At 44.7% G+C, this 23,312-nt stretch overlaps 1 protein-coding gene across 1 annotated transcript; it reads right to left on the bottom strand.

Moving 5' to 3' along the window:
• Positions 1 to 2,378: 2,378 nt before the first annotated feature.
• On the bottom strand, positions 2,379 to 23,291 carry CCDC191 (coiled-coil domain containing 191). Its single transcript, XM_069867533.1, has 16 exons — positions 23,248 to 23,291; positions 20,555 to 20,642; positions 18,096 to 18,224; positions 17,378 to 17,556; positions 16,684 to 16,895; positions 15,689 to 15,845; positions 13,626 to 13,816; positions 12,591 to 12,840; positions 10,817 to 11,271; positions 9,922 to 10,016; positions 9,370 to 9,452; positions 7,904 to 8,005; positions 6,628 to 6,771; positions 5,346 to 5,498; positions 4,821 to 4,975; positions 2,379 to 3,354 (listed from the first exon to the last, which is right to left on the bottom strand). The coding sequence occupies exons 2-16, from the start codon at positions 20,610 to 20,612 to the stop codon at positions 3,222 to 3,224; spliced, it is 2,496 nt and encodes an 831-aa protein (XP_069723634.1). The 5' UTR covers positions 20,613 to 20,642; positions 23,248 to 23,291; the 3' UTR covers positions 2,379 to 3,221.
• Between the last annotated feature and the right edge of the window lie 21 nt (positions 23,292 to 23,312).

Below are 23,312 nucleotides of genomic sequence, written 5' to 3'. Positions count from 1 at the left end.
GAGGAAATGGTTTAGTACTGTATTTTGAGCTGGGCCTGGGAGACTTTGAAGAGACTGGTATACAGATTTACTGAGCAGATGATATTTCTGTGTTCAAGGATTTTTGGGAAAGCATTTAAGGACTCTGAAGGGCAGGTGTTGGCAAGGGATGGGGTTGGGGAGAAGGGGAGTTTTGTGGTTTCAGTTGTATCAAAGTGAAAATCTTGCCCACCTTCCTGTGCAGGATTAGGAAAGTCTGGCTCTGCAGCCACCTCCCTCTTTCTAAGAAAAGAAAGGAGCTGACAGGTAGGAGTGTTCCTGAGCTGTGAGTGTGGGCTGATGCCCAGCATTAAGGCACTGACATCTGCATCTAACCAAGTGCTAGAGCAGGAGGGATACTCTGGCATAGCTGCAGGCTGATGCAGTCTCCTTGGTCTAACCAGCTCTCTCATGTGTTGCCCTCCTGCTGGGAAATGTTTGCTGGAGCTTTAATTTGCAAAACACTAACATTGTGCCAAGGATTTTAGGGGTGTTCTGTGCAATCTGTCAACAGCATCATCGGACACAGCCTTGCTCCTGCCAAGGAGCTATGAGTTGTTTCAGATGGGTATGGATTGAATGGGGAAGTCGAGGGGCTTCTCATCTCCCATTTGATTCAGCTCCATGCTAGCATTAAGTTAGCAGTAGGCAAGGGCAAAAGGGTGTCAAAATACAGCTCCTCCTGGATTTTCTTTTGGCTTTTTGCTGATGGACCAGGAGAATCTTTTTCAAAGCTATTAATTCTAAGAACAGAAGAAAACCCTAGAAAGTGGGAGACAAAAGCCAGTTTCAAAAGTTGACTGTACTTCACATTCTTTGAGGGGAGTTATGCTCCACATAAGCAGCATTATTTTCATGGATGGTGAGTGGACACTGAGATGAGTGGGAGCTGTAGGCCTCAAGGACATGTGCAAGTATGTGCATTGCTGGGTGAAGAACCTGCAGTTCAGAAAACTGGATGCACCCCTGAGTAGTCAGTGGTTTGGGGCACCCTTTAGCTGTGAGAGATGCAGACTCAACCCCTGCTCAGTCTGTTGCTATGGTCAAGACAAAGCTGCATGTGGGCTTATCCACTCTACTGCTTCATATTCTTGCTACTCCCCTTACAGCTGCAGCGTATCCTATCCCTGGCTGACTGTAATGCTACCTTCTCTTTATCCGAGAAACAATGTGTCCCTGCCTTCCATCTTCTGGTTCACCGTCATCTTTATGCCATGAATCCAAATGGAGTATTCCCCTGTTGTGGTCATTGCCAAGCCCTGGAAAAGGTCAACAGTAATAAGGGAATGTAAGGGCTTGTTCAAAGATGTTCCAGGAACTTGTTAGGTACCTTCATGGGAGACTATGAAGAGAAAGCAGATTGCTGCTGCTGTACTGCCACAGCTTCCTGCTGTTAGCACCAAGTGTGGCTGCTGGCTGCACTTGGGCATTAGTTTGGTAGCTCAGCCTCTGAATCTGCTCCTCCCTGCCTTTTTGGCTCAGTTCTCTGCAAAAGATGCCACCCTTCTGCAGTGCCCATTCTTCTCTGCAAGACGAGTTTACTCAGCCCTCTCTCAGCTTGTCGCTTCCTCTCACAATCTGCCTTCAATGCAGCCAGATGGTCTGTACTCGCCCACGCTCCACGTAGGCACCTTCAGCTCTCTGCGCTTGGATAACGCGCTCATCTGACCTGCTGGTGGTCAGGTCTGTAATTAGCCTTTCGGAGATGGTAAATGGTCACGTGTTGTACACGATGGCTGTTGGGAGGTAACCTGAGAGTGACAGTTGTCTTCAGATCTATACCAAGAGTCTGCTCAACAGCCTCGCTTGTGTGGGCAGGGAGGTTCTCTGACCACATCCCTGTGAGCTCTCTGCATGATGCTAAAGCTCCGGAGTCTGTTGCTGCACCTACGCACCTTGACCTCTCCAATACTTCCATCAGCTTAGTGCTGGCCTAGGTCTCTGACCCTGGACTTCAGGCTGGCACGGCTCAGTTAGCTTCTAATGCATTCACACTGGTAACTTAGTTGTGCTCATTTCAGATTTGAGTTTATTGTAAACTCTCAATGCATATACAAGATTTAAAAATTATCCAATACAACAGGTAGTAGTAAACCATCACCTTCCTGGCATTACCCAGTTGTTCCCTGTACTGCCAAATGCTTTTGGAGAGAACTTTGTCTATCTTCTTGTGAGGGGGAAGCAATGCCAGATTTCTGCCTTATGCTGTTGCTAAGAGAAGGCATACTGTACCTTAGCAGTGTTACCCTATCTGCACTATGCTGCAGGTTGAAGTTAAATAGCAATAAGAAACTTTCATTTTAATTATGTCAGCTTACTATATGTAAAAATATAATCTGCCTTTTTCTTGGATTTTTGAGTTTCTTTTGATGCACTGGATCAAGTGAAAAAGACTCAGACTGACTTGCACAATACACCCTTAAGTATTACAGTTAACCAGCTTGGAAAATGTTTGAATGACAAGAAGATAGGGGCTTCTAAACTTGGAATCACTTTGATTGCCACTGCAATCAAAGCACTTGTGCTCATGAGCTGGCCAGTGCTGCAAACTAGGCCAAAAAAATAAAAATAAAGGTACAGGTTTCAGCTTGTCCATGTGATGCTGCGATCTGGACTGTTAGCTAATATGACTTGCATAAACAGCTCTTCTCTCCTCTCCTCCCATCCTAACTTTCTTGGCATAGTTAACTAGAAATTGTTCTCTGGTTGGCCAAGTTTGCAGTAGTGGTTAGCAGGGGTCAGTGGACACAGCTGTTTGCTCTCTGATCAAGCTGTGTCACACTATAGAAAAGCAGCAATTACTGCTTAAGGAAAAATAGGTGCAGTTCAGTGCTTCCTGTACTGGAGGAGGATTTGTGCCAGTGCTGCAGCTCTACATGCAAAAATGGGTCTTGGCCTGAAGCACACCCTGGGCTAGGCTTTTGGTTACCTAGGCCTCCCTGCCACTAGCCAGGACACCCCTACAGGGACTTCAAACAAGAAGGTCCTTGTGGGGAATAACCCCCTAAAGGACAAAGCGAAACCATCAGTTTCCATATATGCTTAGTGCACAAGAGCAGTGGCCCCAGGGAGCTTGCTTTGACTGTAAGACCCTTTGCGCTGGACAAGACTTCCCCTTGGATTTGTTTCAGTCAGTAGGAAGATGGCACAGAAAAGGAGGAGTCTTTATGTCCCCTTTCCTAGTCTCCTTTGACTCTCTTCTGTTATGTCTGGAAGTTGGGGAGAATTTCAGCTACTCTCCTACGTAGCTTGTTTCTTCTTTCCTCTCTTTCTCTTTCCTTTTTCATGAGTAGTGGGTACTGCCTCCACGCTTTGAATGCATTCAGCAGGAGTCTCCTTAAAGAAATGAGGGACACAAAACCCAAAGTGAAGACGTGCAGATATGTGCATAGCATAACAGGTAATCAAAAGATGCCTCCCCTAAATTACCTATGGGATTTGTCCTTTCTGCTGCCAATCAGGGCTCTGACATGTTAAACATCTCTGCACACAGACCACTCCATTAATATATCTGTCATCCCAGGGAAAAATAACACATTGGTCTTCCCTGTTTCTCACCCCCAATAATTTTGCTCCTTCATTTGACAGAATTAATTAGCTGGTGTTTGTTTAGCACTCTCAAGATGAAAGATGTTTCTTCAAGAATGAACAGGGTCTCTGAAAACAGTTTCTGCAGGAAAAATGCAGGCTTGTTTTGTCCAGCCCAAGCAACTGGGAAAGCAGGCAGCTGGACTCCAGTTCTTACCTAATTTTAATCATCCCACCAAAGGCGCCTTGCCCTGGGTTCCCATACAGGCAAAAGGGAGCAACAGTCCTTTCTAAAGAATAGTTTGCTGTGTCAAAGTCTGAACTGCCTTTTGTCAGTCAGTGGGGGAAGAGGTAAAGAGGAGCAATGGTGATTATGTTCCTAAAGTGAGGTCATATGCAGAATAAATCTAGTCTCTTCCTGGGTCTGACTTTTCCCTGGTTCCCCCAGTTTGCTGGCTTATTGGGTTAAACCATGCACTGTTTTGATCTTTACTGACACAGCAAGCTAGAAAAGGTTCACTCTACTACACAAGAGGTAAATTTAATTCCTTTTCTCCAAGGTGCTGCAGATCCTGTTTGGACTATGCACAAGCACAGCCTATTTATGACTGCATGATTTTATGGTGAGGAAGATGAACAGGCTTCTCTTTTCTCCTGGACTTTGCCAGTAGTTTTTTTCTCCTGTTAAAATGCACAGCTAATGCAGTTATGGGGCAATGTGTGATCTGGGTGCATTGGGCTCCAATTATAAATGGCAGAACCATGTGCTATAGTTCTCACTGCCAAAGTCAGACTGACAATGGCATAAACTGAAAGATTCCTTAAGTAGGGTTTCTAGTTGATCAGCTTTGGATTTGTGAACTAAATCATCTGCTGTGGACAAAACAATACAGTGTAATTCCTGCACAATCACTTGTGTTGCTATAATCGTACTTAAAGGTTTTCCTAAGGCAGCTTTTAGCAGAAGCTGCATGGCCAGATCTGCTAATCAGCTTAGAAAGTTTCAACCACTTAGCCACTTTCACTGCATTCTCTTTCAGCAGATTTAAAAGTCCTGTGAAGGGTACCGCTAAATTTCCTTTTCCAGGCTGCATGGAAAATTCTTACCACAAACCTCTGCTGATATTTTCTGTGTGTATTACAGAAGAAAAACAGCAGCAGTGAAGAACCTTTTTCACAAGTTCTTGGGAAGCAAATAATTGAGTAGTCCCTAAAATAATCTATAGGGTATATTAAACCCAAGTAAAGAACTGCTGGCAAGGCAATGAACTCACTTTTTACTGTGTTCACTAGCAACCTTCAGCTTTTCCAATAACATCCTCTTTTCCTCCATCACCAGATCAAACCATGCCCTGATGTACTTCCTCATGAGGCAGGTGGCATGAAGGGTTCTCACTCTCTCCTCCAGAGCGGAGAGATAATCCATGTACTAAGGAAGGAGGAAAGAAGAAGAGGTGAGAATGGCTTCTTTCTCCCAATCCCATAAGCAGAAACAGAGCAGTGCTGAGACTGTGGCAGTGAAGGGTAATGGGGACAGGAGTGGAGGAAAATGAGCAGAGAGCAGGGTGAGAGAGTGCAAAGGTGGAGGTGGGGAGCATTACACAGAAGAGCATCCTGAGTGGAGGAGAATGATGGGGAATGGAGAGCTAAAGGAAGGTTTCTGAAGAAGGGAATGAAGTTACTGGAGTGGGGACAATGTAACTCAGCAAAGGTTGGGCCAAAGGTGTGTGAAGTGGGACTGTGGTGAGGGGACAGCATGGCAGCAGCTAGCTCGTTTCTCTGCTGTGGTGCAGACCAACCTTTAGCCAGTTCCTGAAGCCCCGTCTCAGCAATGTACGGGAATAGAAGTCCTCAGCCTGAGACTCCTTCTCCATGAGGCTGTCCTGGGTGTACTGGAGCCACATCACTAGGCATTTCCTCTGCAAGCCCAAGCAATGGTGCCTTTGTGCCACCTGAGTAAAGACAGCAGAGATGGCTACAGAAAACTGTATACACTAGAGAATTACCTCTTCTTTTTGGGGCCCCCCAAACGCAGATGTCTGGCAGCTGGAATATCCTAAAAGATAGGTTCCCACAAAGAGGTGTGAGCATAAGGAATAAGACCAGTCTCTCTCTCTCAGACTACTGCTGAATCACTTCTAGAAAACATCCTTTGAATTAGATACTCAGTTTGACCTGGTCTGAATGGAGCACAGGCACAGCCTGTAACAGTTAACTCCATCCCTGAACATAACACTGACCAGTAGGGTGGCCTTATTGAGCAGCTGCTACCCCTCTGCTTTTTCACAGTTGGAGGCCTCCGTGCATTTGGTTGAGCACTGTAAATAGCTGCAGTTCCAGTCACTTAAACGGAAGCTTGCCAATTTAACCCTGGCCTCTGTCTAAATCTTCAGGATACGGCTCAGCATTATTAGTCCACTTGTGATAAGGCATGTCAATTCAGTCACGTACAGAAATATTTTGTTAACAATATTTATGTGTCAAGGTCTCAGAAGCTACCACTTGCTATTCTGTGCTGAAGATATGGCCAGGCTAGAACAGATTGCTGGATTAGTACCTGCCGTGTCCTGCCTCCAGCAGTGACCAACACTGCACCTGCAGCAGCTCGAGAGAGATGGAAAGCCCTAGCAATGGGCTGGGGTTAATTGCTGTAACTACAGAGGCTTGGCATTCTTCCTGATTTGCTGTGGAGCAAGAGAACTGACAAACTCATGTCATATAACTTCAGCTTGGGTTTTTTTTGGCTGTATCATACATATTTTATTGGCATCAAATCATGTGGCAGTTACTACTGCAGACAAGTGAAGGCTAACAAAATGTGACTTCTCATTAAGACTGAAATTTGTTCCTTTCTCTGTGATTCCTGTTTTATCAGCTATAAATAAGGATGCCACCCTTGTGCAGTTTTAATGACCTTTCGTGATATTGTGATTTAAAGAACTAATATAGGACAGGGAGCATTTTTCCTTTTTCCCTCTCTACCTGGTTTAAGAGCCTATTAAGGCTTCTGCTAAATGCTGCATTCATTCTTTTTCCCTTCCTCCCATAGCACCAGTCCTTTCCTTTATCCTCAGCATTTACCAACAGGTTTTCCTTGGCTTGCTCCCTCAGCCTCTTCCATGGCACCATTCCCAGCTTTCTGAGCAGGACCTTCTCATAGTGATCTCTGGCCTTTTTCTGAAGCTGCTGGTTCTTCTCCAGTCTCCTCTGCTTCTCCAGCTCTTTCTACAATACAAAGAGTAGAAGTTTTAATTCACTCTGGATGAAGAGGGTGTTACGTAATAACAACAGATTGTTATATTGGAGCTGGAGGTCTTCAGCTGACAGGAAGTATAGGGATCTGCATCATCTTTAGCAGTGCAGACCTGACATGATGCCATGTGCTAGAACCTGTGGTAGAAAGCAAACTGTCTTGAAAATTCTTATGGAAGTTGATGGTATTACTGGACACTTCCTTGGGCCAGGTATCAGCATGGGGCCTTCCGTCAGCACTGCAGTTTGGTGTTACTGTAGTTACCAGCAGTGCTGATGTAGCAGGAAACCCCTTTTGATGGGTGTTCCTCAATGTGAGGAGGGGTGCTTTGGTGAACTTGAGGAGGTCAGCGTTCTAGGCTTATAAAACTAGATTGAAAGCATGTCCAAAAATGATTCTGAGTTTACACATGGACCCCACCATTTAATCTAGCCTAAGCAGTAGGGGAGGGATGCGGGTATTATATAACTGTAAAATATTACTTTTGACTGAGACTCAGGAATGAAGGTCAAACATCCTAAGGCACTCAATCCAAGTAGAACAGTATCTGTAGGTCAAATTCCTGTAGGATTTCAAGTGTGTTATTAGGACAGCTCATTTCCAAGTAAGAATAATGAAATGGGGCTATTCCTAGGCCAGCTCCAAGGAGAGGTTGCTTCCATTTTTCAGGTGGAAATTTGCCCTTGATATACCCATCAGGCTTGTTTGCTTTTAAATGACGTGTTTGTGACTAGTTTCATTGTGTATGCTGGAGGTGGGTACAAGTAGGAGCAGCCTGAAAGTAGTTTGAACGTGCTGCTGCTGTGGGGGCTTATGTGGCTGCAGCTCAGCATTGAACATCTACCAGCAGGGACCTCTAGTCCTGCTGATGAGAGAGACAGGACATACTTCATAGTGCATTCGGTCCACAGCCTTTCCCCTAACATGGTGAAGGTCGGGGAAGGTGGTGAGTCTTTACAGTGGGTGTCGTGCTGTGGAATTCTCCTCTGCTAATGAAGATCTTCAGTGCACATTACTCCAGCTGTTGCCTGAATGCTAGTGGGTAATGGCTTTTCGTCCCTATCCCTGTTAAAGTGTGAGGAAACAGGTGAGGTGTTTGGTCACCAGCTTCTGCTGCCTTCTTTCCTCCCGTCGTTTTTCCTGCTGAGCTTCCTTTTCCTCAGCCTCCTTCTTCTGTCGTGCTTCCTCTTCAGCCTTCAGCTGAGCCTTGAAATGGAGAAAATGGAGGAAGGTAAAATATAATTTGGCACATATGATGTTTTCAGAGAACACAGACATCTAAGCTTTTCCAGTATTCCTCTTGTATTGACCAGCACCTGCAATCTCAGAAGAAAGCAGATGTTTTTACATACTTGACATGATCTGTGCTGGACAACGAAAAGTGGAAGGGAGATGAGGGAGAGACTGTTCTTTCTATGACCTCTATATGTATCTTTCTACTACCTATATATTTCTTTGCACGAGGCTATAGTATTTGCCCACTCCCCCCCTAATAAATTTAAACCATACACCAAGTTACTTATTGTTAACCTGATTGCTGAACTCAGTTCTGAAGTCTTACCTTTACAAGCAAAGCAGCATTACAGGTACTCAAATATTTCTTTCCCCAAACACTAAATACCAAAGTTGTTGTTTTACTCCAGTACTGACCATACTTGGCACAATATCCTCCTCTGAATGTTTATCTACTCCACTTGCAAATCTCATTACACTTTTATTTCACAAAGCTCTTGATATGCATCAAAGGCCTGAAACCCACAGCAACCATAATGCATGATTACTATGAGTGTGCTTCCTGATCTCTACAATTGTGGCAACTATGATTGAGGAAAACTAAGCTGATGCTTGTCTGTCCACTCTATGGTTAAAATGTTCTCTGAGGCTTGTTTCAGCTTCCTGTGTATGTGAGTGCATCTCTCTTGTGTGGAGAAGGAAGAAACGTTGGTTGTTTTAGGACTCCATTTCTGAGCTTTCAAATCCTATTGCAACTTACTATCAGTGTTTCCAGTAACAGCTTAATGCCCTGAAGCTAAAGCAGCTCTGCTGTTGGATGTGTAGCACAGAGTTTGTGTATTAGCTATGCAAACACTGTCAGTATCTTCTCTCTTCAGCAGAGATTTGCTAGAAAGATGCAGGATTTTTACCTAGCGATGCTGCATGTGACCAGACAAGAAAGGGAGGGGAGGGGAAACCCACCACTGCTACATCCAATCAAGTGGATCTCTGCGTGGACTTCCATCCTTCCAATCCTTGACAAGGACCAGTTACGGTCATGAGGTAGGCGGAAAAGAAGTGTTGGTGGGGGGTGGTAAAGAAAGCTGCTTCTAGAATTGCAACTGCATCAACCTGTAGTGTCTGCCTGTGATATAACAGGGCTAGTGCCATCACTGTATATAAATACAGCAATAACTACTTCTTTTGATGTGTGCCAGACATCTGCTTTCTCTATAAAGCTATGAAACTCCTGTTTTGGATAAAGGGCTTTTTCTTGGTTCCTGACTCTGGTGTTAAAACAGCATTTTTTGTAACTGGAATGATGTGAAAGAGATTTAGTTTTCCACTTTCCTTACCAGCTTCTCCTTCTCTCTTTGTCGTCTGGCTTCTTCTAGTTTCCTCCTCTGTTCTGCCCGCTGAGTTGCTCTCTCCTCCATAGCTACAGAAATAGAGGACATAAGGCTTAGTGGAAATGAGCTATAGGGTAATGGTAGAAATTTGGGGAACAAAGATGACCACTTCACTCTACTGCCAGCTGCCTGTTGACCTGGCAATGCTAGCACAAAGGGACTTGCTTTCTGCTGCCTCTTATGGCTGTCAGTGTCATGTAGAGCTTCTCTCTTTGAGTCTTGTCACACCAGAAACAATCACAAGTGTTAGGTGTAACCACTAACACTGTGTACTAAGCGTGAACTTCAGGGGCTTGCAGGTGTCCCAGGTTTTACAGATGCCTAACCTGGGCATGAAAGCAGCTCACACTCTCACAGTGCACGTCCGGCTGGGAAAGAGAGTGGTGGGCTTTACTTGCATACTGTCATCAACCAGCAAGACTGAGGTGAAGAGAGACGCTTCCAGAGAAGCCATTGAGAAAAGTGGTCTGGAATGGTCTTTGCTATCTAGGACGATACCTTTCAGTATGGGATGAGCTGAAGTCAGCTTGCTGGAGGGCCTCTTGACTTGCTTCACTGCCCTTGTGTTTTCTGGCCCATGAGAAACAGGCAGACTATGAAAGGAAAGAGTAAAGAAATTCATCAATGAACGTGGTCAAATGATGACTTGCACCTACCACCTGTGCTTGAGAAATGGGCCTTGTGGTTTCTGTTCTCCATTGTGCTGCGTTTTTCATTCTGAATACCTGACACACCTTTTGCTGCATCCTTGCAAAGGAGCTGAGCACACAGGGCTGCTGCATGTTCTGAAATACTGAAGATGATGCTCTCTTTTTTTTCTTAACTAAATAAATCCCAGCTGCTATAGAATCATAGAATCACCAGTTGGAAAAGACCCACCAGATCACTGAGTCCAACCATTCCTATCAATCACTAAACCATGCCCCTCAGCACCTGTCCCTTAAACACCTCCAGGGAAGGTGACTCAACCACCTCCCTGGGCAGCCTGTTCCAGTGCCCAATGACCCTTTCCGTGAAAAATTTTTTCCTAATGTCCAGCCTAAACTTCCCCTGGTGGAGCTTGAGGCCATTCCCTCCTGTCCTGTCCCCTGTCACTTGGGAAAAGAGGCCAGCAACCTCCTCTCCACAACTTCCTTTCTGGTATTATGTGTAACATTCTAGTGTTGCTGTTTCTAAGTGGATCCTGTATGAATTGCATGGTGTTGAGCCACAGCAGAAAGGGAGAAAATGGAGAACTGTAGTCAGCCCCAATACTGCTCTTGAGGCTAAGTCACGTTGAGAGGAATAATAGATGGTACTAGCATTACTGAAGTGTGCCTGGCAAATTCTGGCTCAGCTTGTGTAGGAATGAGACATGCTGACTAATCAAGCCTGCTTTATCACAGGCATATACCTCACATGAGTTGTAATCTTGCATATGGATTGGTTTTCCTCCCTGGCTTGTGAGGCGGAGTTGTTAAGTGGCTGAGTTACACCTATGGCTTGTGCTGCCTCTTCTTTAGCTCTGTTCAGTCTCTGGTTTTCCTGCAGTTCGAGGATCAGCTTTTGCTGTTTCTGAAGCTGCTGCCTCTGCTCCGCAATCAGACGTTGCTGGAAGGCATGACGGTGTTCAAAACGACTACCGTAAGCAGGAACTGTCTTTGGACCAGGTGCCTGAAACTGCTGAGGGAGAGTGGTTGTTTGATTGCTGTACGCAGCCTGGCCCTGGGTATTCGGCGCTGCAGATTTTGGAGTAACCTCCCAAGCAAATTTGGGTTTTCTGTTGGAATGAGATGTATGAGCAGCATCCCAATGAGAGTGGTCTTTGGTCTGATCAGGTTCTTTCTGTATGAGCCAAGTTTCAGTTTGCTAGGAGAGAGAAAAAAAAAGAAATGAGGAAAATCTGGCATTGATTAAAACCAAGCACTCTTCTGCCCTTCCTGCATAATAAGCGTTTCTTTAATGCAAAACTATGAGATGCCTGAGAAGTAGTCTCAGCTATGCAGTCTGCATCCAGTTCCTAGCCAGAGCAGAGGAAGCCTGTTATGCACAAAATGGGAAGCTGTGGGAAAGAACTGTTAAGGAACTGCGTGCCATTTCACTGGGAGGAAGAAATCCTTATTGGGCAAGAGCTCTGGCAGAAATAGATCCTGACTATTTTGTTAGGGAGCACAGCTCAGGACTTAGCCCATCTCTCAGGTATTAGCACACTCCCTTTTGGTCTGCATTGTGCGCACTCAGCACTCAGAGAATAAAGGGTAAAAGAGATGATGAAGTGATCTACACAGCTGATCTACTGGACAGTCATTTTTCAGATGGAAGACAGCCTACAGGATGCTGCTTCCTCATGCCTCTTCTCCAGCTTTGATGGAACTGGTGCGCAGTGGGGAATGAGGCTGCACCTTTTCTGATACATGGTCTTTCTCTGAAAAGGCATCAGATGTGAAGTCTGCTTTCTGATTCCTAGGTCAGACCCCAAATTCAGTCCCATCCTTCCAGTACGAATTTTAGCGGTGCATCGGAAGAAAAATACAGGCCTACTAGGATGATACAAGGACCATAGGAAATCAACTTTTGCTCACATTTAAGTGAATGAAAAGCTTGACCTGTTATATGTGTGTGTGAGGTCTCATGCTGGGATCAGGATACTGCTGTGATTCAGATTTTAAAGACAGAAAGGAAGGGCAGGCTCTGACCTGACAAATGACAATTCAAAGAAGCGACCTCCAGTTCTCCTCTCCTACCTCATCGTGATGTGCATTATCCTGAAACTGCCAGTGACAACTTTTTCCCCCCATGCTTAAAAGCCAGAGAGCTGCACTGACATGACAAAAATCTCTTGTCATGCAGTCAAGTATTATTCTTCTCAAGTTTAAGCAGGCATCAAAGACGTAATTAATCTCTCAGCAAAAGTGACCTGGGGGTGGGACGCTCATTGCAACACACAGTACGTGAAGGGTTGTTCTCTGGAAGCATTAGAGATTATTTTTAAAACTTACCCACTGTCCTCCACATTTGCCTCTGATTTTTAGCCTGTCTCCTGGGCAGCTGAAGGCAGATATTTGGGGGTCATCCTGGGAAATGAGCCCTCCTCTGGGATAATGTGCTCTTTATTTCGGATTGCACAAAGAAGTACTTTGTAAGAGTCCCGAGATGCCAATAGACAAAACTACATGGGAAGGATTTACCTTGTCTTGCTGCCTATCTTGATGATGGTTTACTTCTGCTGTCCCAAGCTTGTTAACCTCCAGTGGCCTGTCCAGACTACCCTTCCCCTGTGACACTGCCTCCAGCAGCCGTGCCATTTTTCTCTTCATCCTCTCCCTCTCGATCTGCAGCTCTCGCTTTTCTTTCTCTGCTTGGCTCCAGCACTGCCAGGCCAGAAAGCAACGATGCAAAATACGTCGCTGGTTATGCTCTGCAGACAGTTGTTTCTTCCTGAATGAGAAAGCACTTGTGTTATGACAGGAGTGAGGCTTCTCCCCAGGTCTGCCTGAAACAGCTGCAGCAGGTACAGCAGTCCAGGTCATGGCATGAGGCCCTCTAACTTCCAGAGTCTTTTTGTCACTGAACTCTGAAGACCTCCCAAAGCTGTACAGAGTTTCTCCAAGGACTGGGAAGGCAGAAAAAAATGCCCATTATTTTGATGGAAGTTTCCCTAGTTCACATTTTTCAATTTCCTGTGTCATCCTTGGGCTGCAGGATAGGTGCAAAGGAAGCATCCTGTTCCCTTGCCAGCCGCATAAGGGGGAACAGCAATGGCTCACCACAGAGCCTGCCTGCCAGACACCTGCAACAACAAAGTTTTCTCTGGCTAATAGGGAATTCATCCAACAGCCTCCTTAATGAAAGGTAATGGCAAAAATGATCTCTGCTATACTACTACTGAAATGGGAAATAACTATATTAAACATCAATAAATATGACACCTCGTATTCTCTAGGGTACAGAGCAAACCAGGGTGAGATTTCCAGGAAAGAAACCTAGAGAAAGAGTGAGGTGCAGGCTTGCTGGGAAGTGCTGAAGCTCTAGTTTATCTCTGTCCTCCTTCTCATCTGTGCCACAATGCCTCTCACAGACTACAAGCAATGTAGCCATTTTTTTTCAAAAAGCTATTGTTTTCCTCCTGCTGGCTAACTGGGAAGCCCCTTTTACAGTCCCTGATCACTACACTGCCCAAGTACTGCTGCAGTAGAAGGAATTCCATGGTGTAGGGTCACTACCTGTTTTGATCTTGGAGATGAACTTCCAATTGCTGTGTCTCCTGCACCACTTTCTGGGCCCAAGTATAGTTTCTCCAGGCTCGCAGGGCCTTCAGTTGGCATTTCCAGTCAGCAAAGGCTTTGGCTTTTCCCATTTTAATTCTGTGCTCCAGAACAACTTTCAGCCAAGCAGAGAAATGTTGTTGCATGTACTGCATGGGAGGGTTTCAGAAAACCAATGAACAATATACAGCCTGTCACACAAATGCTGATCCTCTCCACCCTTCCCCTTATCTGACTTCCCTTTCTGAGATTCATTTTGGAGTCCCCCCTTTCAACAATTGCCTTGAGGTTAAAACAAAGAATGCAGAGCATGTGCAGGTCTTCTACAAAAAGCAGAAAGGGACTAGAAAGATAACATCATGGGGCTCTAAGTTTTTGAGTGAAACACACTCAGTTCAATGAGTGTAAAGGAATAAAATGGGTGAGGAACACAGAATTTCTAGAGACAGGAAAGACGTTTCAAAATCTAGAAAATGTCTAAGATGCTACAGGTCAGAACAATTCTGTGGAGAACAGTTCACAAATATCTCCACTGACAGTTTTTTTTTTTAAGTTAGACAAAAATCAAGACACTGGCGTGAATTTATGACATGACCTAAGCTCACCCTTGTTCCAGTAGTAGGAAACCAAACCTTTCCCCTAATGTGTAATTAGACTTGCTGCCTCTGAGAGTGATTTACATTGTACAGAACAGCAATTTGCTATCTAATCTACCCTATAATTCTCGCCCTGTTAGTGCAGACGACGTTCATTTTGACCTTCCAAGGGGGTCAACTCACAGGACTCAGCTGTTCCCCTTTTGTCATAATGCCTTGTTTTGAATTCACTGAAATCTCCAAATGGAGACTTGCAGAAAGGACAAAATGTCAATACATTAGCTGTTTCTTTCTGCTTTAGGAAAATAATCAAAGTGTCACTATTGCTTAGCTCAGCTAAGCTGTGGCTTCTCACACTACGCCAGCCCTCAATTATTCTATGGTTTTATTCAGGCTTATCTTCATAGCTTAGACTGTGCTGGAGACATGTTGTATAGTGCTAAACAGCAGCCAAGCTCAAATCCAGCAGACGAGCAGGTAAGTGAGCCATGGGGAGAATCACCACAAAAGCTATAGGATTCTTCTATTAAAAAAAATATCTAGATTTAGATAAGTAGATGCTATTGATGATGACTGCTCTAGCAATTAAAAACATTATGTGATAGATGGTATTCATACCTGTGCTCAGGGAAATTTATTGCCTTTGTCAAGACTGCCCATAGGAAATTATTCAGTACAAATAAATTCCTCTTTAATTGCAAGTGCTTGATATCACTGGGTCTTTAACCCAGACCCGGCCATATCAGAATAATGAGGGTAAAAGAAATAGGTTTCTACCAGGAATTATCAAAGTCTGCACACTTGCCTCAAAAGAGCTGTTGCAATATCACAGAGTATCCTACCGCATCCTGTGGGAGAGGATCCCTGAGGAACCTGTTACTGTGGATGTGCTGGCACACTTCAGCTCTTGGTGACCCAGCTCAAAATTCATCCCAGGCCTCAGCACTTCCCTCTCCTCTTTCCTCTCCCTGTTCCTGCACTAGGGTCTGCAAGGCAGTCTTGAAAATGTCTTCCCATACGCACAGTAAGGGCTTCTCAGGCCCTTTTGTGCCACTCCACCCCTTTTACTTCCCTCCTCAAGGGAAAACAAATCTTGCTCCTCTGCCTCCTCTGTACATTTGCCTATCTCACAATTGCAGAGCCTTTGTGTTTGCAACTGTCTCGAGAGCCACATCTTTTCCACAATTCTAAGTGAAACTTCTCACTGAGTACACTTGAGGCACAGGCATGGGGGATGGAGGCTCAGAATGTCTTGCTCCTAGTCTTACAAAATACTTTTTGCCCTGCTATTCTGCCTTCTTGGCATCAAGAGGAGGGCTTGGAAGAAGTAAAACATTCTGATAACAAGGAGTTTTACTTCAGTTTTGCAAATGGTAGCTGAGGACAGGTAGCTCAGAGCCCCAGATAAAGAAGGATGATGCTTACTCTCTGCTTATTGATGTTAATCCTGCGCAGCAGCTCCTGAGCCTTTCTCTGTTTCTCCTCTTCTTGCTCTTCTGTCTTCAGGACCAGGGGCGATGACACAGTAATAGGTACCTCCTGCATTGACAGCTTCTGACTTTTTTCTTGTCTCTTCGCCTCCCTGGAAAGTGAACAAACATACAGATTTAATACAATAAGGAAAGTCTTGTAGCACAGATTTCACCCTCTTTTTGGCCCATCCTGAGGGAGTCCCTTCTACAGCTTAGAAAATTGCTCATTATTTAACTTAGGCTTCTTAGAAGACAGACTCTATCATGGTTTGGGACCCCAGAAATTAAACAATCTGGAGCATTTCCAAAATATAGCAGGCAGAAGAAAATAGTAAAATTTCAGTCAAGCAGTTGCACAAGAAGATTTAGGATCTCAGCACTACCTAAGTAGTGGCATTCCTACAAGTTGCATTTCTGTCACAGTCCAAGCTCAGCAGAAGCAAAAATTACATCTCTGCAGAATTCTTAGCCTAGAACACTCTATTCTCTCATAGCAGAGGAAGTATCATAAGTGCTAGACTTTCAACACAGATTATTCTAGGCAGGCTAGCAATTCATTCTATACCGTGTGTGTGTGTGTGTGTGTGTGTGTGTACGTGTGTGTACTGGCTTTCATGCTGCATTTGATGATAACAAGGCTGGATGTGGCCACAGAGTTGATAGATAGAATACACAGTGGTGCAGCCACAGTCCTGCTCTGTGAATCAGCGTACATACTGGTGCTGGCTGAGGAGAAGCTAACAGTATCTTTAGCCAATCTTCCCACTAATGGTAAACTCTGACATTGAAGTTGGTAACAAAGGAATAAAAGAGTTTGGGAGAGTTCAGAGACAAAGGAATAGCAGATGTTTCCTCTAGGACCACAACTCCTCTTACATTTAGCAAAAGCAGCTGATAAGAGAAACATTCTTCATATGGTTCTTTCCATGCCCCACCCCTCATTCTTACGTTCTCCATGCTTCTGCCATGGTGCGCCTCTTATCAGCCATTTCCTTTCGCAGCTTCACCATTATCCTCTGGATCTCCTCCTCCTCCATCAGAGCCTTCCTCCTGTCTTCCTCCTGTACTTGGAGCTTTGCCTTAAACAGAACTGATTTCTTCAGCTTTTCTTGCTTCTGAAGCTCTAATGCCTTCTGACGCCTCATTCGGTTTTCTTTCACCTGGGAAGGAGGAAATCAGCAAAAGTCAAAGCTAGCACCAAAGTCTGGAGAATCTGAGGTTCATTGTACACTGACAGGTTGGGTCACAGTCCACCTTTCACAACTAGCACTGACTGGACTGGTTCTGCTTTCAGACCAGCCAAAAACTCTATTCAAGAGACTGAGGTTAAACCAGTATTACTTGATAGGAGCAAACTCAGAACTGACTGCCATGACAGCTTCTCCTGTCTGTCTTCAGAAAGGCAGAAAATGAACACAAATAGTGAAAGCTGTCTGTGCAATCTACTCTGAATGGCCAACATACATGCAGGAACGCAGCAGTGCTTCAGCTAAACTGTGGAAGAGTATCCTCGGGTATTTGCCTCCAAGTCAGAGACTATTCCAGGCTGGGAGAGAATACTGCAGAAGTATCACTGAGCATTTACTCTAATCCTATAATCCTCCATCTTATTCCTTTTAACTGTGCTGCCTTGCTTTCTCACCTGCTTGTGTCTGAGCTCCATGATTATTCGTGGATCTGCAAGTTTTTTTTTTTCTTTGATGTCTTCAAGTCTAAGGCCTTCCATTATCCCACAGTTCAGAACTTCACTCTGCAGAAGATGCTTTAGGTATACTTGGGCAGAAGAACTTTCCAGGTCACGTTCCAGATAGCTGCACAAATCTTGAAATGAGGAATTCAGATTATCTCAGGCTAGTCTGAAATGAATAAATCTCTCTGTCTCAGATCACAAAGGCTAACGTAATTAATGGGATCGCTTTCATAGACTGTGAATGCATTTCTGATGAAAGCAGACACACTGACTGCACTCCATTTATCCCCAGAGTCTTAATCAGTCTCCCATTGAACACAGTAGAGAAGTAACAAAATTTCATCCATTTTTTACTGCCTTGCCTCTGAGCACCTCAGATGGCTGTATAAATTTGACAGGCCTCACAAATACCCATACACAAAAGACAGAAAAATTCTCTTTTACAAAGGGAGACTTTGAATGTTTATGAGGCACATTTCTGCAGCCCTACAGCAAGCTGCTGTATGACCTGGAGGAGAAAAATCATCACCTCTTATCTTGTTTCTCCTGATCCTGCTACCCTGACCTCAAAGGAACTTTTACCTCTCAGTCTGACAAACCATGAGGCCTGTCTCCCTTCCCCAACACGCCCGTGGAAAGGAAGCTAGGAAATGTTTTGTTGTGCTCTCACCATCAAACTGCTCATACTTCGGAGAGGCTGCAGAAGGCTCTTCCAGGAGGACAGAGTCAGCTTCCTCTTCATTGCTCGTCAGCTCCAGTTGCAGTTTGGATTTCATCCAGTTACTGAGCAGCTCTTGGGCTATCATGAGGAAAGAGACTAATGACTTCACTTGCTTAAAAATACATGGGTAAGTATAAACTAGCAAGACTCTCTCTCTGGGAAAGTTACATCATATGCTGAGAAGGCTGTCTGAAATGACTGAAAGCTGATCTGCAACAGAAAGTGGAATAAGGCTAACAGTTCTGTTCTCATCTTCTTGATCTACAAAAGAACAGGAAGAAAAGGTGGCAACTTGTTCCCTGTCACCAATGAATTCCTTTCCACCCCATTTTTCCTACAGAATTCCATGGACTTCTAGATCACTTGTGTGACTATAATAGCTTTTATCAGGGAGACAGAATTCATATGAGGTGATTCATAACTCAGATAGCTTTCATATGTTTTTACCACTGCCCTTGCAAACACTTAGCTATTTTCCATGTACACATGAGGTTGTCAAGATGCTAAATACAAAAAGAACTACTGTTTGGATAAATTTGCTTCATGTGTACAGGTTAACCTTTGCCAAGTACCGCAGCTGCAGGAACAATTAGTAAGTCTAGATAACAAATCTGTCAGGTGCCAAGCTTCAACAGGGACTACCTCTACTCAGAATTAAGACTGCAGCTCCAGGAATGCACTCATGATGATTTGTTACTCCTCAGTGAGCTCAAATGCCTAATGAACAACTGGGGATAATGTCCTTCTGTGCTCTTGTTTGCACCTCCACTCTTGTGTGGAAAAAATGCAAAAATTCCTTTTCTCAGAGTTCCTACTCAAAAGCAAGGACAGCCAACGTGGCTGCTGCCTCAGCAAACCACCTGGCCTCACTGCATGGGTGGACAAGCTGTTTCTGAAGCAGAATGCAGGGCTGTAAACTGCAAGGCATCAGGAACAGCCCCATAAGAAGCTGAGCCATCATGAACCATCTGTGTGGTGAGGATAGGCAAAGAACAGGGATATTAGTAACCACTGCAGTGCAAGTCATCCCTTGTAAAGGTACACAGCTGACAGGAGGAATCAGCTGCTCCAAATCTCTAATTCTAACACAAAAGGGAGATGCTCCCATTGAGTCCTGGTATTTCTAAAGAAAAAAAAAGCCTTTTTAAAACTTCCTTAAAAAGGGGTGGGTTTTTTTTAAGAAAACATAAATATAATGTTTATCGTCTTTCAGATCACTTTCATTCTCTTTTATAATCTCTCAGGCCAGCTCAGGAACAAGGACATATATCTGACTAGAGAAAAAAAAGAGAAAAACAGCTTATCACTTGGGGAAGGGTTACCTTTTTGACTGGGAAATGCGAGCTCCTCATAAGTGGAGTAAAAGAGTTCTGGTACTTCTCTTATTGATACCTTTCTTTGCCAAGTGCATGATGTGTACTTAATACTGTTATGTATTCTAATAAGAGATTCCAGATAAAAGGCTTTCAGCTGAGCTAGGAACAATCCTGAGAGATCAGTAGCTATAAAAGGGAAAACCCTAGCAGAGAAGGGCAAACAAAAATAATAATGAAACATGAGGAAAGCAAGCAACTTTTCCACCAACTGCAAAGACAGCTCCTTCTGAGCTGCTCTGCTGTATAATGCATTCAGACAGTGCCCTGTAAGCAGATAGGCGTATTCCAATATTATTGTAATAGCTGAACCCTTGATGATTACAAGTGAAAAAGATAACTTCTTGTATTGAAGCAGATGCTCTTGAGATATATCTTCATTCCATTCCGTAAGGCTCCTTTTGAGTCTCAAAAAAATGGTTAACACCATTTTTAAAACTTTGTCTCCTAGCAGCTTTTTACACTGCAGATGTACTTCTAGCATTGATGGGAGATAATTTTGCTCTCTGTTTTTTGGGTTTTATACCTCACTTTTATTCTCAAATTTCAGTAAGCCCTTGTGGCTGCAGGTATTACAAAGGGAATATTTAGCTAGGTAATTAGTGAGGAAAATTTTGTATGGGAATTAAAGCAAAACCGCACAACTATTTGTAGAGGCAAAAGTTACACAAAGCAACTCCGTTTCACATCTGGGCTGCTATCAAAAGCATGTCAGGTATTTTCAGCTGGTTTCCTATAGCCCACCAACTTGTATTTGACCATACAGTGTATATCAAAGGGCATGATTCATCCTCATCTTGACCCGAAATCTCCAAGAGACAGTTTATCCTTCTCTTAGGTATGTTGATTAACATCTACCTAGAACTCCTAGAACTGACTGCTATTATGCCTTCCTTCATTAGACAAAAGACATTTAACAATAAATTGTTTCTTTGACTCTCAAGCTTTATAAAAGCCTGTTCAGACCAGAACCACAATACTGGACCAAGAAGAGTTAATGTTGGGCAGACTAAAGCAAACGGTATTTCAGCTCACCTTCCTCATAGGCCTCATCATGATCTTGCAGCTGTTCCACAGTTTCCAAACTCATCATGGGATCATAAGGCCCCAGTCGATACCTTGACTTTTGAAAGGAAAAAGCTTCAGAGACAGCATGCTCAGAGGCTTGCTCCACTCTCTTTAAATTAAAGAAAGGGAAACACCTCTAAGGACTGTTGGATATTAATTTTCAAACTTCCTATATCCAGGTTTCTCCTCCAGAGAGAGCAAACATCAGTGGGAATGCAACACAAGATAGTATGGCTGTTAGAAGATATAGATTACTTTTGAAACACGTTTCTCTGACTGCTCTTGATTGGATGGAGAAATCAGACTTAGAAATGCTTAAGTAATAAGCATTCATTTGACAATTAGTGCCAATCACAGTGATTGGAGAACACGTTGGGAGAATGCAAACATCCAGTCCTTAGGGGATGAATGGAGACTTTGCCAAGTTAGCCTCCAGCAACTACCAACTACGAAAGCTGGTATCAGTATTTTGTCATAACCAGGCTGGCCACTGCATAAACAGTCTGAGTGAATTGCTGTCCCATATTCATCTCTCCAAAGTGTAAATGGTGCTAACATGTCAGTGTGTTTTCACATGTAAAACATCTCTGCAGAGCTTCTTCCCTTTGCACGAGGCAGCAGGCAGAAGGTGGGAGCATGGGGATACCTAAGAAAGTAATACAAAGGGAAGTTCGCCCTAGAATTCATTGCCCTTGATCTCAGGTGGCTGCAGATGGAGAAAGTGCTTTGTGGTAAATCTCTTCAATCACCTGCCCGCACATAACAACCTGCAGTACTGCTCAATAACAAGTTTTGTGTCACCCCTGAGTTTGATGCATTGCAACATGGTGCGTTACTCTTGAGTGAGTTACTATCTGGCAGAAAAGGACCTCTGTGTGCTGATTAACAGCCAGCTGAACACGAACCACCAGTGAGCCCAGGTGGCCAAGGCCAGCAGTATCCTGGCTTGTATCAGAAACAGTGTGGCCAGCAGGAATAGGGAAGTGATCATGCGCCTGTACTTGTTGCTGGTGAGGCTGTACCTTGAATATTGTATTCAGTTTTGGGCCCCTTGGTACAAGAAAGACACTGAGATGCTGGAGCGTGTTCAGAGAAAGGCAACAAAGCTGGTGAAGGGACTGGAGAACAAGTCTTATGAGGAATGACTGAGGGAACTGGGGCTGTCTAGTCTGGAGCAGGCTGAGGGGAGACCTTATCGCTGTCTACAACTGCCTGAAAGGAGGTTGTAGTGAGGTGGGTGTTAGTCTCTTCTCCCAAGTAACAAGTGATATGCAAGAGGAAATGGACTCAAATTGTACCAGGGGAATTTTAGACTAGAATTAGGAAAAATGTCTTCACTGAAGGAGTGGTGAAGCAGTGAAACGGGCTGTCCTGGGAAGTGGTTGAGTCACCATCCCAGAAGATATTTAAAAGACGTGTAGATGAGGGGTTCAGGGATATGGTTTAGTAGTGGACAGGTACGGTTGGTCTGAATACCAAAGATCATTTCCAACCAAACAATTCCATGATTCTACAATTCTACTGTTCAAGTTACCTCACCTTGATCCAGCGTTCTGAGTTATCAGAGTAAAACCTTGCCTGGAAATGATTAAAAAATAAATAAAAAAAAAAGCATTGCAACCAGCTGTCTGTTTTTACATTTTGAACCAGAGTTTAATGCTGCCACATTCAGCACCATTCACGCAGCTGCAGTGCCGGCTTCCAGTCTGCTGGCAAACCAAACGGCTGTTGCTGCTGCCCTACTGCAGACATGAGAAAACTGTTTCATAGAATGTTTTGGGTTGGAAGGGACCTTTAAGATCATCCAATTCCACCCCCCTTGCCATGGGCAGGGACACCTCCTGCTGGATCAGGTTGCTCAAAGCCTCATTCAGCCTGACTGGTCCATTTGGAAAAGGGAGTTCTTTCTAAAGAGAAAACCAATTAGCAGGCATGCAGATTCACAATACTGCCTCTGCACTGAAGGCTGGAAACCCCCCCACTCTAGAATCACTGTGGTTCAGTGTGCTTGTCTAGTTGGCGCCTGCATAGTTACAATTACAAAATGCTTTGGGGGTGAAAGGACCTTTACAGGCCATCTAGTCCAACCACCTGCAGGAGCAGGGCCATCCTAAATTAGATAGGAATGGTTGGACTCGATGACCTAAGAGGTCTTTTCCAAAGTAGTGATTCTATGATAAGATCATCGAATTGTAGAATGGTTTGGGTTGGAAGGGACCTTCAAGATCATCCAGTTCCAACTCCCCTGCCATGGGCAGGGACACCTCCTACCAGCCCAGGCTGCCCAAGGCCCCATTCAGCCTGGCCTTGAACACCTCCAGGGATGGGGCAGCCACAGCTTCCCTGGGCAACCTGTGCCAGGATCTCTCCCCCCTCAGCGTGAAGAATCTCTTCCTAACATCTAGCCTAAATCTTCCCCCTTCCAATTCATCGCCATTCCCCTTTCATCCTCTCACTCCACGCCCTTATAAAACATCCCTCCCCGGCCAGAGCCTCGTAGGCTGGGTTGGGTTGGAAGGGACCTCAAAGCCCATACGGCTCCACGCCCCGCTGCCAGGGGCAGGGACACCCCCCGGCCTAGGCTGCTCCGAGCCCCATCCCGCCCGGCCTTGAGCCCCGGCGAGGAGGGGGCTGGGCGGTCGCCGCCCCCGCCCCGTTACCTCGGGGCCCGCGGCGAGTGGGGGGCGGCGGCGACCCCGGCGAAGGGGAGGCGCGGGTTGATGAC

Source organism: Phaenicophaeus curvirostris, chromosome 1 (genome assembly GCF_032191515.1).
Source record: "Phaenicophaeus curvirostris isolate KB17595 chromosome 1, BPBGC_Pcur_1.0, whole genome shotgun sequence".
NCBI lineage: Eukaryota > Metazoa > Chordata > Aves > Cuculiformes > Cuculidae > Phaenicophaeus > Phaenicophaeus curvirostris.
This window is presented reverse-complemented; position numbering and strand designations above follow the sequence as displayed.

What these genes read in the sequence shown, in the direction of transcription:
- CCDC191 (XM_069867533.1), bottom strand. Translation starts at nt 20,612, where the DNA reads ATGATGAGTTTGGAAACTGTGGAACAGCTGCAAGATCATGATGAGGCC. An exon ending in AAGCCAAGGAAAACCTGTTG is followed by an intron (nt 5,499 to 6,627) that starts GTAAATGCTGAG and finishes GTCTTTACTCAG; the next exon opens with GTGGCACAAAGGCACCATTG. An exon ending in GCTTCAGGAACTGGCTAAAG is followed by an intron (nt 4,976 to 5,345) that starts GTTGGTCTGCAC and finishes CTCCTTCCTTAG; the next exon opens with TACATGGATTATCTCTCCGC.